The 15670-nt window shown below is 43.2% G+C and overlaps 1 protein-coding gene across 1 annotated transcript in view; it reads left to right on the top strand.

Annotated features, from left to right (window-relative positions):
- The window catches only part of lsamp (limbic system associated membrane protein), a 206239-nt gene that overhangs the window by 124175 nt on the left and 66394 nt on the right, over positions 1-15670 (top strand). The window contains exons 2-3 of the mRNA XM_084558613.1: positions 13055-13199; positions 14049-14136. Of these exons, the coding sequence (XP_084414739.1) occupies positions 13055-13199; positions 14049-14136 (233 nt within the window). The remainder of the gene's footprint in view (positions 1-13054; positions 13200-14048; positions 14137-15670) is intronic.

The raw sequence follows: 15670 nt of genomic DNA on the forward strand, positions 1-15670 counted from the left end.
TCACATTTGGAGGAAACATGGAGTGAATTCACTAAGACTATTGTGGAATAACACCATAAAAAGCCCTCATGTCCTCAGTGTGTTTCTTGACACTGGGTCTTTCATGATCACGCTGTTGTCTGTAAAGTTAGCACAGCTTTTCTTGTCTCTGGGATCTTCTTTTATTGTATTCCCTCTACGCTCTCCTCTTGTTAAGCGCATTCACCGTATGAGCGTCAAAATCTACAACTCGGTCAGCGTTGCCAGCCACATTGCCGGCAAGTTAGTGTCGGCAAGTCACTTAAAGGGGAACTACTGTTTTTTTACAACGTGGACCTTATTTCTGGCATAAAATACGATCGTTTACTCCCCCATATAACTTTTGTGTAATTTGTAGTCAGTCGGGAGATAATTAGATCAGCGTATATCCATATAGTGGGAGTGACTGGGGCACCGAAACGCAGCCTCTAAATAACGCATTATCTGCCGCGAAACTCGTTCATTTCACCAATATTTTGTTATCGTACGCTAGTGTTATTCCCCGTTGAGTCCGGAGTTACCTATTGTCATCATCCAGGGTCTGTAGATTGACCTACAGACCCCAGATGATGTCTTTTGACCTGGATGATGTCATCTCTGAGGGCCACGCGCACCCGCGACGGTCGGCTTGTTTACCTGTAATTTGCTGCTGCTATGGTTCGTCCACAACCTCAGAATCGAAAAAATATTCAGCCACGTTGCAAAAAACTAGCAGTAGCAAATTACAAGTAAACAAGCTGACTGTCAGAAGACATCATCCGGGGTCTGTAGGTCAATCTACAGACCCCTGATGATGATAACAGGTAACTCTGGACTCAACAGGGAATAGCACTAGCATATCATAACAAAATATTGATTAAATGAACGAGTTTCGCAGCAGATAATGCGTTATTTAGAGGCTGCGTTTTGGTGCCCCAGTCACTCCCACTATATGGATATACGCTGATCTAATTATCTCCTGCAGATTACACAAAATTTATATGGGTGAGGAAACGATCGTATTTTATGCCAGAAGTAAGGTCCAGGTTGTAAAAAAACAGTAGTTTCCCTTTAAGCTCTCAGCGAGGTAGCGTGGGACGGGTGAAACAAACGCATGGGATTGGTTGATGCATCATTGTGTCAGTGGAGCAATGACAACAACTTGACTCTATGGACACTAGTGTGAGCTTCAGAAGAGGACAGGGCTGGTTCTAAAATTCTGATTTAGATACCATTTGAATCAGAATCTAATGACATTTCATGGGCTGTAATCAAACCACTTCCCCACAATGCACATGAAGGAGATTAGCCCTGTTGATCACAGAGCTAAGCTTTATTTATATTTTTGCATATGTAGTGTTAAATACTTGCGATTCAAAGTTTTCACTGACGTCATAGTAAAAGAAACCATAAAAGTAATCCACATGTTAGATACTTCTTACACTTGTCATATTACTCCATTGTACAGGGCCCGAGGCGAGTCAGCGTAATCAAAAGTCGAATTATTAATTCAGCAGACTCTCTGTCAATGTTAATTTCTGCCGTGTGAGAGACAAGCTAAGTAATTACTTTTTCAAGTCCGCTCCATCGAGTGAAGTGCATTAGTCAGAGTGAACATTTGTGTGTTTAAAGGATAATGCAGTTTCCTCTGTACTCCGTAAGACTTCACATGAATATGAAGAAATGTCTGTCAGCCTTTCGCCTCTCCCCCCCCCCCCCCACCCCCCCCCCCCCCCGCTGCATCGGCATGTGAATTAGCTGCTCCATCCCCGGCAGCAAATCACAGAAGACCTTCCTGACCTTCTCATTTGACGTGGCACCTGTCATTCATACAGTTTGATATTCTGAATCCCGCACCACCGCGGGCTAACCTTTTAACTGTTTCCACTAAGGCTGTTCATTGCGGGTGCAGCATCAAATGGTGTCCCCCCCTCAATCCACTTTATATGCCTGCACTTTCGAAAAATTAGCCCACGGGGGAGAGATTCTGATTAGTGTGGCGAGAGTGTGTAAAAAGTCGATTCTCACATAGGAAATGATGATGAAACAACCTGCGCCCCGAGCTATCATTAATCCATAATTATTTAAGACGCATCTTGAGTTCAGAGTGTTACCTGTGAGATAAGAGGGAGGCCACGAGCGAGAAAAGGTAGCACAGCTTGTATTTGGCTTGTATTTCTATGATTTTTGGAGCTTTGCTAGTGGATGTGCATGGAATCTTGTTGAAGATGTATTTCAGGCCTTGGTAGTTGTACTTTTGTACATTATCAGAAGCTCCCCCAAGAAACATAAATAGTGCACCGGGCCAACACATTCAAATCAGCCTATTTCATTTCAGACAGAATTTATGATGCTGTATTTCATTCCGCTGCCTAAAAAGAGGCAGCCAGTTCTGGAGAATTTTAGCACTTGTACGAACATCTTTTCTCCCCCCCCCCCCCCCCCCCCCCCTTGCCTCTGCTGTCTCTCGTGGCACTGCATCATCAACTGATTCACCTTTTTCTAGCCCTAATGCACCAAAGCAGAACGCGGTGATGGATCGCGCAGGAAGGTGAATGTGGAGAGCGGAGAAATGAGGTAGCAGTTCCCGTGGTGTCACACTTGGAGACAAGGCCTTATGTGACATCTCGTAATAATAATAATAATAAGAGGGGAATGCAGGGGAAAGACAGCACAGGGTGGGAAAAGGCTGGTGCTCTGCTGCCAGTAATTGTGGAGTCATGAGTATAATTTGCAGCTTTACGAGGCAAGTGGCTTACATTGGAAATAATATCTTTCTGCCCTGTACTTACACACATCCATCATCCCGAAACTTCAAAAATACACCGGCATACACACAGATACAAGGGAAATCCTGATGCCATACTACATTACCATTTAGGTTCATTGCAATATAGAGTTGCTGCTCAGAATAGAGGAGTAATACAAGGCAGAAAAAAGGAGAGTTTGCAAATAATGGGAAGGAAAGGGGTAATAGATAACATGGGGGGCAAAAGAGAGAGAAATTATGGGAACGAATGGATACGGGAGACAGAGGGAGAATGGCAAAAATATACAGAAAGGGTGCGAAACAGCAGAAAGATAAGGACGGAAAATGGGAGTGACAAAAAGGGGCCGATGTGACAGCGAGAGGAAGCACAGCACATCTCCTGAGATTTAATAGGAGCATCCTGCCCTCACCATAGATCCTCCTGCCTACGTCTCAGCGAAGCACCATCTGTCACGGGCTTGTTACATCCAGCCACTTCTCCCTCACACCCCACGCCCTGCTAAAGAACACAACACGGAGGGAGGGGAGGGTGAGACTGCACGGAGAAGTTGTCGCGTCGACTTTAAAATGAGGATGAATAGGTTCAAGGGAGCTGGACTGACAAGAGAGGTGTCAGGGTTCCTGCACCGCTGACATGTACAGGATGAACTCTGATCAGCAGTAAGATTTTGCTTTGCACCGGTGCATGTTTTGCATTCGCCCTCTTCTGCTGGCTCCCGGGTGCTAACAGTAGTGCAAACCCCCTAGCGCAGCACCTGTTCAGAACTGGAAACTTTAAACACAAGTAAATAAATAAACACGACACACACAGAAATTTAACTGCCTGGCACTCGAAAAGCCTTAGAGCTGAAATTACACCTGTGTCAGGCAAATTTGAATCAAGCAGACATACAAATTCTTGACTTGTTGGTAGCAATTTTTGGTTAATAATCTTCTCCCGCTGGGTCGCCTGGCCAAGTCTCAAAACAATCATTCCTTCCCTGATTAATGGCTGACTCCAAGCACTGAGGCACGCCAATCTAGATGGAGGGGCTTCATGACGGAAGAATTGTATATGAGAATCTGGAGCTACCTGGGGCCTTTGAAGGAGGGAGGGAAAAATCAACCAAGAAGCAACTGTTATACAGATCAGGCGTAACATTATGACCACCTTCCTAATGTTGGGTAAGTCTTCCTTGTGCCTCTGAAACAGTTGTGACTCATCAGAGAATAGACATGGGCCTTCTGAGGGTGTCCTGTGGTGTCTGGCAACAGAATGTTGTTAGTGGGGGCCTTTGGGTCCTATGGGTTGAGGGGAGGGGCCACCGATACGTGATCAGTTTGGGATCTAGTGGATTTGGAGGCCAGGGGCCTCATGTACGAAGGTTGCATGCGTACAAAAACGTTCCGTACGTACTCTCCCACGGAAAAGTTCGGATGTATCAAGAGTGAAATGTCCGGGAACTTGTACGTGCCTACGCCAACGCCATGGCTGGCGTACGCTGGCTTCTACAGCTGTTGATCCTTTGGATCCGACACTTAGAGGTGATGCTGGGAAACTGTCAAAAATGTGAAAACTATTAGTCCGACCGATCGTGACTGTGCCGGTCGACCCTGAGCAGAGCCATGCCAGCCGTGTGGGACGGAATTATCCGCATGTCAGTGAGGTATATCAGATTCCCAAACAATGCATCTGAACAGGTCAACATTAAAGAGCAACTTGCAGCGAGAACCGGTTTTCTGAATGCAATCGGAGCTATCGACTGCACACAGATTATATAAAAGCGCTATCACATGATGAATTTGTAAATGTCAACAGGAAACATTTTCATTCGATTAATATACAGATCATATGTGATGCGCAAATGCAATTAACCAACACTGTGGCGCGTGGAGGACAGCGTGCCAAAGAGGACATTTTTGCACATCTCCACTCCAGTGAGTAGCGTCTCCAGTTCACTTTCTGTGAAGTTCTTCTTTTTTCCCGTCTTACTCATTCTTATGTTTTCATTTTCTGATTGTGCAGAGAGGGGAATCTCAGGTGCAGGGTCAATTTAAATATAATTTGCATATTTAAAAGGGGCGTGGACAGGGAGGGGTCGGGTACGCTCGATTGGAATGAACAAAGGAAAAATGCTTCTAGATCTGAACGTGCGCCATTTTAGAAGGAAATCCACGCAAGTCTTCGTACATGAGGCCCCAGGGCAACACTTTGTGCTGTTGATCATGTTTTTTGAGTCCATTCCATTTTTGTGTGTGTGCCTGTGTCAGGCTGCATCCTGCTGGGGATGGCTGCTGCCATCAAGGAGTGTCATTGCTATGGGGTGGGGGTGCCTGGTCTGGTCTAGGTGGGTGGTACATGTCCTAAGTAACATCCACATGAATACCAGGTCCAAAAGTTTCCCAGTAGATCACTGAACTGTCAATGTTATTCACTTCTCCTGTCAGTGGTTTTAATGTTGTGGCTGATCGTTGTATATCCTTATGCAATTACGTCACTAAGGGGTTATCTATAGGGGCTGATGCTACCTAGGATGCTACCTTGAAAACCCAGTTAATGAAAGCAGACCGTTTATCGCCCTTGGCATATCACCTCTATCACAATCCTGCAATTTAAATGCTTCATTAAACTTCCCAAAGAAAATTTCACAAACACGCTTCAAACACTTTGCACCTGCCTTTTGAAATAGTAATAATTAATGTGACCTGTCTGCCCCAGGATTCAACACCAATTTATAAGTAAGATTTTACCTGCTGATCATTAGTTAGCGCAACACCCACAGTCACACGCACAGTCAGAAGCAGCATATGTTCACTTTGAAAATTTCCTGTTTGTATTAGCTTGCAACACACTATAATCACTTCATCTGTGATAAAGTGTTAATTGGTCAAAAAAAAAAAAAGAAAGATTTAGTTGTTGTCAATTACAATAACCTGGAAGGTGAATACCAAAGCTGCACAGCATTGGACTAGGTATTTCAATAAATGCTTTGTTCTGCTAAGCCTGCTCCTATGGGATGAACTTACCTTACCTGCTTTGCGAGGAATATCTGGGGCGAGAGAGTGCTTTGAGGGCTATAAAGAAATGACCTGACTTTGATTTGATATGCAGCTTCTGCCTTGCTTCCGTCCCATAGCTCTTTTCTTGTGTAGCGTTCTTGTGTGGCCCATCCTTTCTTTTGCCAGCTTTTCTGTTCGCTGGCCTGATTGGAAATCTGTCCCTTTCTCTCCTCTCCCCTGTCTGTTATGCCTCCTGCCACATGAACATAGGAAGCAAATTCACAGAAGTTAGAGGACAGCTCTTGCCCACCAGGCCGAAGCAAGGCTGATTTCGATCAAGCAGCCGGTGCGCCAGTCTCACCTTTAATCCCTATCGATTGCCCGAACAGGTAGTTTGACTCTTCAGAAGAAAAGATTTTAGATTCTCTCCAAATGGTAGGCAGGGTATTCGCTGAAATCCGTACTAACACATGCATGCACACAGATACACTTTGGTGCCACACGCTACTCAGTCGATACAAGAATAAAGGGGAAAGAAGGTGAGAGCGAAGAAAGAAGTTTGCAGACAGAAGGTTGAAAAAGGTGGATGGCAGAACAAGAGAGAATCACCACAAAGAATAAATAAGGGGAGGAGGGGGCAAAATGTTTTGTTAAGGGTTTAGAAGTGTTAGGGAGGCAAAAGAAAAAGGGAGAGAAAAGTCGAGGTGAGATGAGGAGAACTGGGTATTGACGGGAATAGCGGGTGGTGTGGCTTTTCTGTCAGTCTTGGCACATCGCTCCTCTCATTACAGTTTCACTCCCCGGCTCGAGCCTGCTCTTTGGTCCTCCCCCACGGCTAGCCCTGGAGCAGGGATCCATCCAGCCCAGCCCTCCTGTCAACACAAGCCCAGCTCAGCAGCTCTGGCCCAGGCATCTGTCAGCCCACACAGTCCCCTGTCAGCTATAGCCTATTGGCCAGTCCATGTTGGCACAGCACAGCGGGGCAGAAAAGGAGTATAATATAGCACAGCAGAGCATCCATCAACTAAGCTCAGGCTAAAACAGCGCAGGACGTCCACATAGGCATCCATCACAAGCGGACCCCACGTAAGCTACAGTCTCTGAAGGGACTGATAAACGGCAATCCAATTTTTTTTTAAAGAAAGAAACTGTGTGTTAACAAACAGCAGCAGATATTTGCTTGCGTTTAGCAGAGTCTATGTATTCTGCAGCGGATTTGGGGCGTGGACGGCAGTCCGCAGAGGAATGTGAACTTGGTGATGCTGCTGTGATTAAAAAGGACTGAGTTTTTGCCAAACATTCAAATAAATAAAGTCGCGCTGACTAAATACCACAGCTGAGATACTGCATCATTGTGAGGGCTGCAGCAAGTTAATGGAATGGATTTTCATTACAAATCATTCAACCGTGGCTATTCCAATCAAATCGAGGTTCCCTGCAAGTGAACTATTGAATGTGCCTGAGATCAGACCAAATGAAGACAGCCGTGCACCTGTTTTTTATTCCGGTGAAGCCGGGCCTCGGCGCAGCCCCTGAAACCCAGCCCTGCGCAGACACACCTTGACAGCTACTCTGTTAGTAAGAGACAATAGCTGCAGGCAGATAACTGCTCTGACAAGTGATAGGAAGTTCTGTGCTTCCTTAGCAGTCGCTCATTAGTGCAAACAGAAATGAGCTGCTACCGAGCATGCTCTACAGCTTGCGCCAAGGGTTGTCGGACCCTCTGGAGGCTTAGGCAGTGCCAGGGAAGACAGGAAAAGCAAAGGGCAAGAGGCAGCGGAGAACCCAGATCTGTAGCGCAGATCAATGGATATGTCCTTTGATTTCTGTTCCATGCTGTCCACTTGCGCTCCAGAGGACTGAGAAGAAACGTAGAGAAAGGAGTGAGGGGCAGGGGTGAAAATAGGGATGGCAAGACCAAGAGAAGGACAGGAGAGGTGGCAATATGGGAGTTTGAAGTGGCAAAATACACCAATCACCCACAACATTAAAACCACTGAGAGGAGAAGTAAATAACGATGATGAGTCACAACTGTTGTGGAGGCACGAGGGAGACCTACACAATATTAGGAAGGTGGTCATAATGTTATGCCCGATCGGTGTATGTTTCTGATGGTGATCTGAGTGTGGTGGCATGTACTGCACATGTGTTATGTATTTATTCATCTACAGTTTTTCTTTGACCCATCTGGAGTAGCATATGGTGACCGCTAACTAAAGGAGGTAATACAATGGGAAACACTGGGGTGATTAATAGCCCCAGTCACCTATGTTTATCCAAGAGCTTGCTTTGGAGGAGCCACACTCACAGTATGGCTGAGTTAACACTTGCCTCGCTAAGACAGCGCGTATAATTGGCTGTGCGTCCTGCTACACCACACTTCCTCTTTTATTCCCTGCCTCTTCCGTGATCTGGAAACGGATGCTGGGTTTGAGATATTTTCAGCTATGCCAGGAATAGGAGCTCACAATGAGCTCCGGTGATAAGCATCATGGCACCAAAGCTTTTACACATAAATGGAGCCAGATTCCTGCCGTTAACTAGCTTAGTGGCTACTACCTCGAAGATCATGGTGTATGTTGCAGCAGCTACTTTCCTGGTGATAGATTTCAACAATGAAGGTTAAGTTAACGTACTTTCTTTCTTCATTGGAAGTTAAACACAGACAGACTAAATGCATTTTTAACCCAGCTATATTTGATATATAATATTTTAAGCATGAGCTATGTGGAATAGTATAATTAACTGCTATTTTCACAGCTACTATAGAGAGCTGTCGAAGTTTGTCAGACCACCTTACAATTGCAGGCCGGTCAGAAAATTGATAAGAGTCAGGTGGAAGGTGCTTACAAGAAGCAGACATTACCTTCTTACCACTTCTACCGTAGTTAAAATTAAAAGACAAAGCAACAGCACAAACATTTTCTCGTTGCTACATAAGTCATTAGCACCAGTAACACAGCCTTATAACAGCGGTTCCATTCGAGTCATTGCCAAACAAGGTGACACGATGTTGATTAAACTATTAAGCAGCCGATTAAATCTCTGTGTTTCTCAGTATACCAGAGTTTTAAATCTGGGGTATGTGGGGACATTCTCGCAACAGCGCATCAGTAGTGATGTGTTTTACATCTACCAGCAGTGATTGATTGACCAGAGCTGAAGATAGAAGCGCCTGTTGTGATGTAGATGGAGTAGCCTACAGCAACTAGGAGTACGCCGGAAAAACATAGGACGTGACCAAGGTAACTGTCTGATGCTACAGATAAAGACGAAACTTTAGAGAAAGGATGATAGTCTAAGCAAGAAATAATCAACTGCATGGACAAACAAAGACTACCATCGGTGTGGCTTTTTTTTGTTGAAACTGAGAGAAGAGAAGGCCCTCAGGAACTGTATTCTGTCGTGCTAGATGGCAGAACCATTTGGGAACTCATCCATAGAGAGGTTTTGGAAAAGGACAGACCTGTCTATCACTGGATGACCGTGTAGGTCTCCCTTGTGCCTGCAAAACAAAGCTGACTCATCAGAGAATGGACATGGGCATTCTGAGGGTGTCCTGTGATGAGTGGCAACAGGATGTTGTTAGTGGGGGTCTTTGGGTCCTATGGGTTGAGGGGAGGGGCCTGTGGGTCAGGTTTATTCCAGTGCATCCCACAGATACTTGATCAGTTTGGGATCTAGTGAATTTGGAGGTCAGGTCAACACCTTTTTGCTGTTTTTCATGTTTTTTGAGTTGTTCCTGAAGCTTTTTTGTGTGTGTGTGTCTGTGTCAGGCTGCATCCTGCTGGGGATGGCTGCTGCCATCAAGGAGTGTCATTGTTATGGGGTGGGCATGTCTGGTCTGGTCTAGGTGGGTGGTACATGTTTAGTAAGTGTTTGTGTAATTACTCCGGGCAAAAATCAATAGGGAGGCAATAACAAATCTGAAAGAGAGACATTACAATTCAATTCAAACCAATCCAATCCAAAATGTTAGATTGTCGCAACCTGTTTTCATGTTAAAGTATATGATTAACATGCCAATTGGTGTTACGTGCAATTAGTGCACTTTTTTCGTTTGTTTATCTCCATTTAATCACAATGCAGTGCCGTCTACCTCGTGACCTTCCATGCCATTTAACACAATGAAATAATCAATGAATGCATTGTCCTGACATGCAAAATATGCCAGAATTTGCAAGCCGTTCAAAGACAACACCATCACACTCTGGAAATGTCTATTTAGCAGACTCATGTTGTCCAAAGCAGGAAAGGCAGGACCAATGAAAAAAAAAATGCATTTCCCATTTAGTGCTTCATAATACGTATGATACTGTATACACAGTTATGATACTGCTTCTCTCACCACAGAATTATATGAATGGAAATAATTAAATGAATACGTATGCAATTTGTATTACCAGCACTGTAAAACGTATTTTTTTTATTTATCAAATTGCTCTAATTGGTAGAAAGATTGATTTGTTAATTTTTGTCTCTGCTGAATTCTATTGACATGGCTAATCCTTATATTTACACATACAAAAAGTCCCATCTTGTCTCGAGGAGAAGAGTTTACAGTATTTTGCATTTACACATAAGCCAAAATATTTGATGTGGTGTGATAACCTTGATGAACTGAGAGATCAGAATTGTTTTCTAGAAGAACTTACGTATAAATCCTTAATCCCATCCAGTGCATAGTCGTCTAATTTAAAAGATCAAGAATCAGTCTCCTTAACACTGTACAGTTTGGTGTAGTGTATGTTTTCGAAGGAGAAAAGTGAAGTCGTGTCATAGTTCTGTTCCTGTTTCTGCCTTCCGCGACGATATAATTTTGTTTTTCACCTCCTCACTGTTACTTCACTGTACTGCCCAACAAGGGAGGAGATGAGGTCCCTGTGAAAGCAACCTTTCAATCAGGGCAGTTTATTGCTTCACCGGAAACCCTTAAAAAGTCTTCAATTTGTCAGTGTGTGTCTATAGACGTCAGTAAAGTAGAGTGCATGTAGCACATTAGCACTAAGAAATGCTTATATGCAACAGTTACGCAACAGTGCTAAGAAAATGTAAGGATTGTTGAGCTGTCAGTCACGGCCTTATTTTGCACATTTGTGCCATCTTACAATAGGGCTTAAGTGCATTTGATCAAAAACACATGTCTGTATGAAGGGAAAGTGCTGCAAGAGAAAATACCGGCATTTCTATACAATAGAGTTTATATAACTGCAGGACAAATGAAAGGAGTTGAACAAAGGCACACATTACACGCTGTCAAAAAGATACAGTGTTCTCTCTCCTTTTTTTTTTTTTTTTTTTTTACCTCCTACCTCTACAACACAATACATGCATTTTAATATTGCGCTATTGTTCTGAATTGGTCCGAATTTGAGGCAGGTGATGTAAGGATCACACTCTCTCTGATTATTTTGAATGTAGCATTTTCAGATGGAGACACGTGGGATGTGCTGACATTAGTCACGTTTTAGCAGCAATCCCTGGATCCATATGCAGCACACGTGGAGTACGCTTCTCAGTTGGAGTGTTTTATTCTGTTTGCTGTGTGTGTTTTTCACTAACCTTGCCAATAGCTGGTGTAGAGATGCATGCCCAAAAAGAAAAGTTTTGGTACGCACCCTGCTTTTAAACAGTGACTTCGCTACCAACCATTTTTTAGATATGCAAAAAATATATATCCAAGATCTTTTCTAGGAGGTGGTTGAAGGAAAGGAGGAGGGAGGTTGTGTTTGCACAGCGGGACAAGTACACCACCAGCGAAAAACTGGTTAAATAAATAAATAAAATAAATAACTTCTGCTGCGCATAAACATGTTAGTGGAATATTCATTTATATTAGCCATGCCAACAGCTTAATAGGAATGTCGACATTTCTGAAAGACCACTATGAAAAGCTTATAAATTCTTATTTACATATGAATGCAGTCAAAGTTTGTATAGTATGTTACACAATACAGTAGCACAGTCCTGCTCAGTGAGAAATATTTATGCTTTGTACATATTTTTATGCATTTCTGTATCTTTCAAAGCACCGAGGTCTAAATGAAAAGTTATATCCTGCGCCACAGGACTGCAACATTCATGGAGGATTTGGCTAAAGGATTTGGCTCTGAGCATTAAAATGATGCATGTTATACAGATCTGAATAAGTGAATCAGGCTCCGATTTAGTTCTCAGGATGCTTCCTCTGGATTACAGTTTTGAGGAGAGAGTTGTTCACGTAGCTTTCTGTGATTATAGGAAAATGTGTTTGAATTAGTTTAGCAGGCGTTTGAATCATCTCCTGTAATGAGTCCCCTAAAGATTGTTGAAGCAAACAAAACACTTCAGAGTGAAGGAAATGGCAGGTATCGGAGATGCTCTGAGATATTGTTGTATCGCGCAGAGTGAAGGAGCACGGCGTCAAGCTGTGGGTACAACCCTCCAACAACACCCAGCATCCGGCTCCCACTGGGTACCAGGTGGGGGTGACTGCACCACCACTTTTGAGCAACACCCGGGGTCACCTGCCAAAGACAGGCTCACTCCACTGCCTCGCTAATCTACTCTCTTGTTCCCGAACACAATTCAAGGCGGCGTGCACAGCCGAAGGCTCGGGGAGTTGCCCCAATTTGCATGTGAGGCGCATGCACTGTCGGCTTGCATTACGGCTGGCATCCTTTCTCATTGATTCCGAAGTCTTCTCACATTTACATTTATTCATTAGGAAGATGCGCGGCTCCCTTCCCTCCCGCGCGAGATGCCTTCGCTCGAGCTTACTTGGCGTAATGCTCTGACAGCGTGCAACGAGAAGTAAACGAGAGGATACCGCTGTCCTTTCTCATCCGCAGGAATGGGCTCACTGTTAGAGGAGATGTATTTATCAGACAGAGGAAGGGAGGCAGATTCAAAGAAGGAGGGAGGGCAGTGAACGGAAACAATCGCAGGGAACGTGTGGGTGGACGAGAATTTATTTCAGCTTTGAGTTTGGTTTTCAGGCCTCGGGATAAGTGGAGCGCTGAGGTGACTGATTAGGTTTAATGCCTCTTCTCTTGGACACAAGTATCAAACATAGCACTGCTGAATGGCTGCATTATATCCAGTTTGGTCTGTTGTTGTACTTACAGCACCTCTGACTTCCATACGTCTCGTCTGCTCTGCGGGATTGTGTAATTGCTGTTATTAAGTTGTTTCCCATGCACAAAACCCTAACAAGATTGCACGGCATGAAATGGAAAAGAAAAGTTAGATGCATCTTCTTTTCACAACTTTTCTCACCACATCACCAAGCAATAAACTCACCTCACACGCTCTTGTTGTGCCCTTAGGTGTTACGTTGATGACAAAGTGTCCAGGGTGGCCTGGCTCAATCGATCCAACATCATCTTTGCCGGCCAGGACAAGTGGTCCCTGGACCCCAGAGTAGATCTGGTCACTAAAGGACAGCTGGAGTACAGCCTACGCATACAAAAGGTAATGTTGACCATAGAGGTTAAGAACTGGACCAGACTGAACCTGCTGTCTTTACCAATTCGATTCATCCACAGCTGAGTTGAGATGACACTTGAATTTTAAAAGTGGAAGAGACCAGATTTTGGATGTTGTTCAAAAATCATTAAATATGACCTCACTAAATACACATTTTGACTTAAATGTATTCCATTTAGGAGCGCTAGCTGTGTTGTTTAAATATTTATCCGTTCATTTACTCATTTATTTATGCAGCAGGTTCAGTCAAAAGGACTTTTTTCCCCCCACTTCGGTCTGTAATTTTTGATTCATGGCTTTGTGTGCGTGCTTTCCCAAGTATGAACATAGGAGGAGACAGGATGCTGGCATAAATGAATACTTAAAAGAGTAGCTGACATATGGGAGCGGGACTAGGTGTGTTTATTTGAAACTTTTCTTGTTGTTATGTTATTATTTTAGCGTCAGGCAAGGGCGTTGCATTAAAGGCGTTAAAGGTGTACATTTAAGAGCGTAATGTACATTCTGTGCCCTCAAAATAGCAAAATAGCAAAACAGCCCTTTAGTTTTAGGTTTGGGCGACGAAGGCAATGTTGTATGAAAGTTAATGAAGTGAACACGTCCTCTGTTGTTTTTCAAGTCACTTCAGCAAGACTGAAATCAAGTTAGTTGCTACAGGCAAATACTTTATGCTAAGACTCAATATGGGAGGAATAAATGCGTTAATGCATTCAGTATTAACATTTTGGAGTTTGCCAGACCTGTTAATTTGATAGATAGATAGATAGATAGATAGATAGATAGATAGATAATATTTGTAGTTTCACACTAATGTTGTTTTTTTATTGTGTTTAGGTGGACGTGTATGATGAGGGCTCATACACCTGCTCTATACAGACTAAGGAGAAGCCCAAGGCCTCACAAGTGTACCTCATTGTACAAGGTAAGCTGAACCAAGTTTACATACAGTGCATCACACACCCATGCCAAATACATAAAAAGAAACCCAGAAATGGGTCAAAATACCAAACTATACTTGGTGCAATTTATCAGATGCAAATCGTTACTTTAAATTCTATTCCCCAAGTCAAGATATCATTGTTCCATTGTACACATTCGACTCCCTGAATGTGGAGAGTCTGCATGGAGAATATATGTAAAATTTGTATTGAGAAAATACAAAAGCTGTAGGCCACGTCACAAATGTCTGCCTATAGCTACAGAACGTCTTGTTCCAGTTCAAATCAATCTAAAGTGCACCAAAAAGTGTTCAGCGGCACTTTTCTGTTTCAAAGAACAGGCAGTTATTTCCTTTCCATTCAGTGGAGATGGCAGGAAAGATGAAGGTGAGAGATGATCAGGAGAGTGATAGAATGTGCTCCAGGATGTGATCCAAGGCCTGGAGGGTGAAAAGTATATTTTTTTTTTATCTCTAAAATGTATTTCACAAGTTACCTTTTGGAAAGGTTGTAGCTCCTGAGATTAAAGGGGGAACTATTCTGTTACAGCATCAACTTTTTGTAGCTGAGAGCCTTGACAAAAAGGTACAAATGTGTGTGTGTGTGTCCTTCTTCATGTTGTTCTCTATAAATGCTGAAGATAAAAATCTGCTGACAGCCAGGCTCAACGACTAAGTCAGCCCATTTTAAAGGAGCCTTTTAAGGACTGACTATTTATCTGAACGCAGAATAGCTTAGTGCAATTATGTGGCCGACACACAGATTTACACTGCAGCTATGGATGCTATAGAGCTTCAGAGAAATCAATAACTTGCCAGATTCTTCTCAAATTAAACAAAGATAAAGCAGAAACAGTTTTTGCTGTCAAGAAGGTATGATTAAACATCATTGCAAACATTGTATCCACAATGCTAATGACTACAAACCAAGCCAGCAATTTAATAGTCCTCATACTTGAAAGATAGAATGGGTGGATTGCCAATGGCTCCCAAAACTGACACTATTATTATTGTTATGCTTCATATTTACATTGGCGCTGTTTGGTTATGTTTAGGCACCATAGCTATATATGGCTATGCTAGGTTATGTCCAGAAAAAGATGTGAGTTCAGTTAAACAAAAGAACATTACACAATGTTAAACACAGGTTAAAAGGCAAGCTTCTCCAAATGTGACCTGCTGGTTATTTGTGAGCTTCAGAAATGCTGGTTGGCAAATTTTGTAACCTTTGAACAGAGCAAAGCTTTGGGCTAAGCTAGGTTAGCGAGCTGCTGACAAGTCGTTGCTTCATAGGCAAACTTCAATACAGAAATTAAAGGTACCAAAACCTCAAAGAAACTAAAATAAAATAAGAAATATGAACAGGTTTTCAAAACTTAAAACTGACCTGTTGTAAAGCGTACTGTACAATATCCGTGTACTCCTTTACAACAACTTCCTGGCTCTTAATATGCCCTATACCATTTTTTCATATATGTGTCTTGACTCTCCTGTCTAATGTAGGGAAACCTGGCCAACA

Source organism: Chelon labrosus (assembly GCF_963514085.1).
Source record: "Chelon labrosus genome assembly, chromosome: 13".
Lineage (NCBI taxonomy): Eukaryota > Metazoa > Chordata > Actinopteri > Mugiliformes > Mugilidae > Chelon > Chelon labrosus.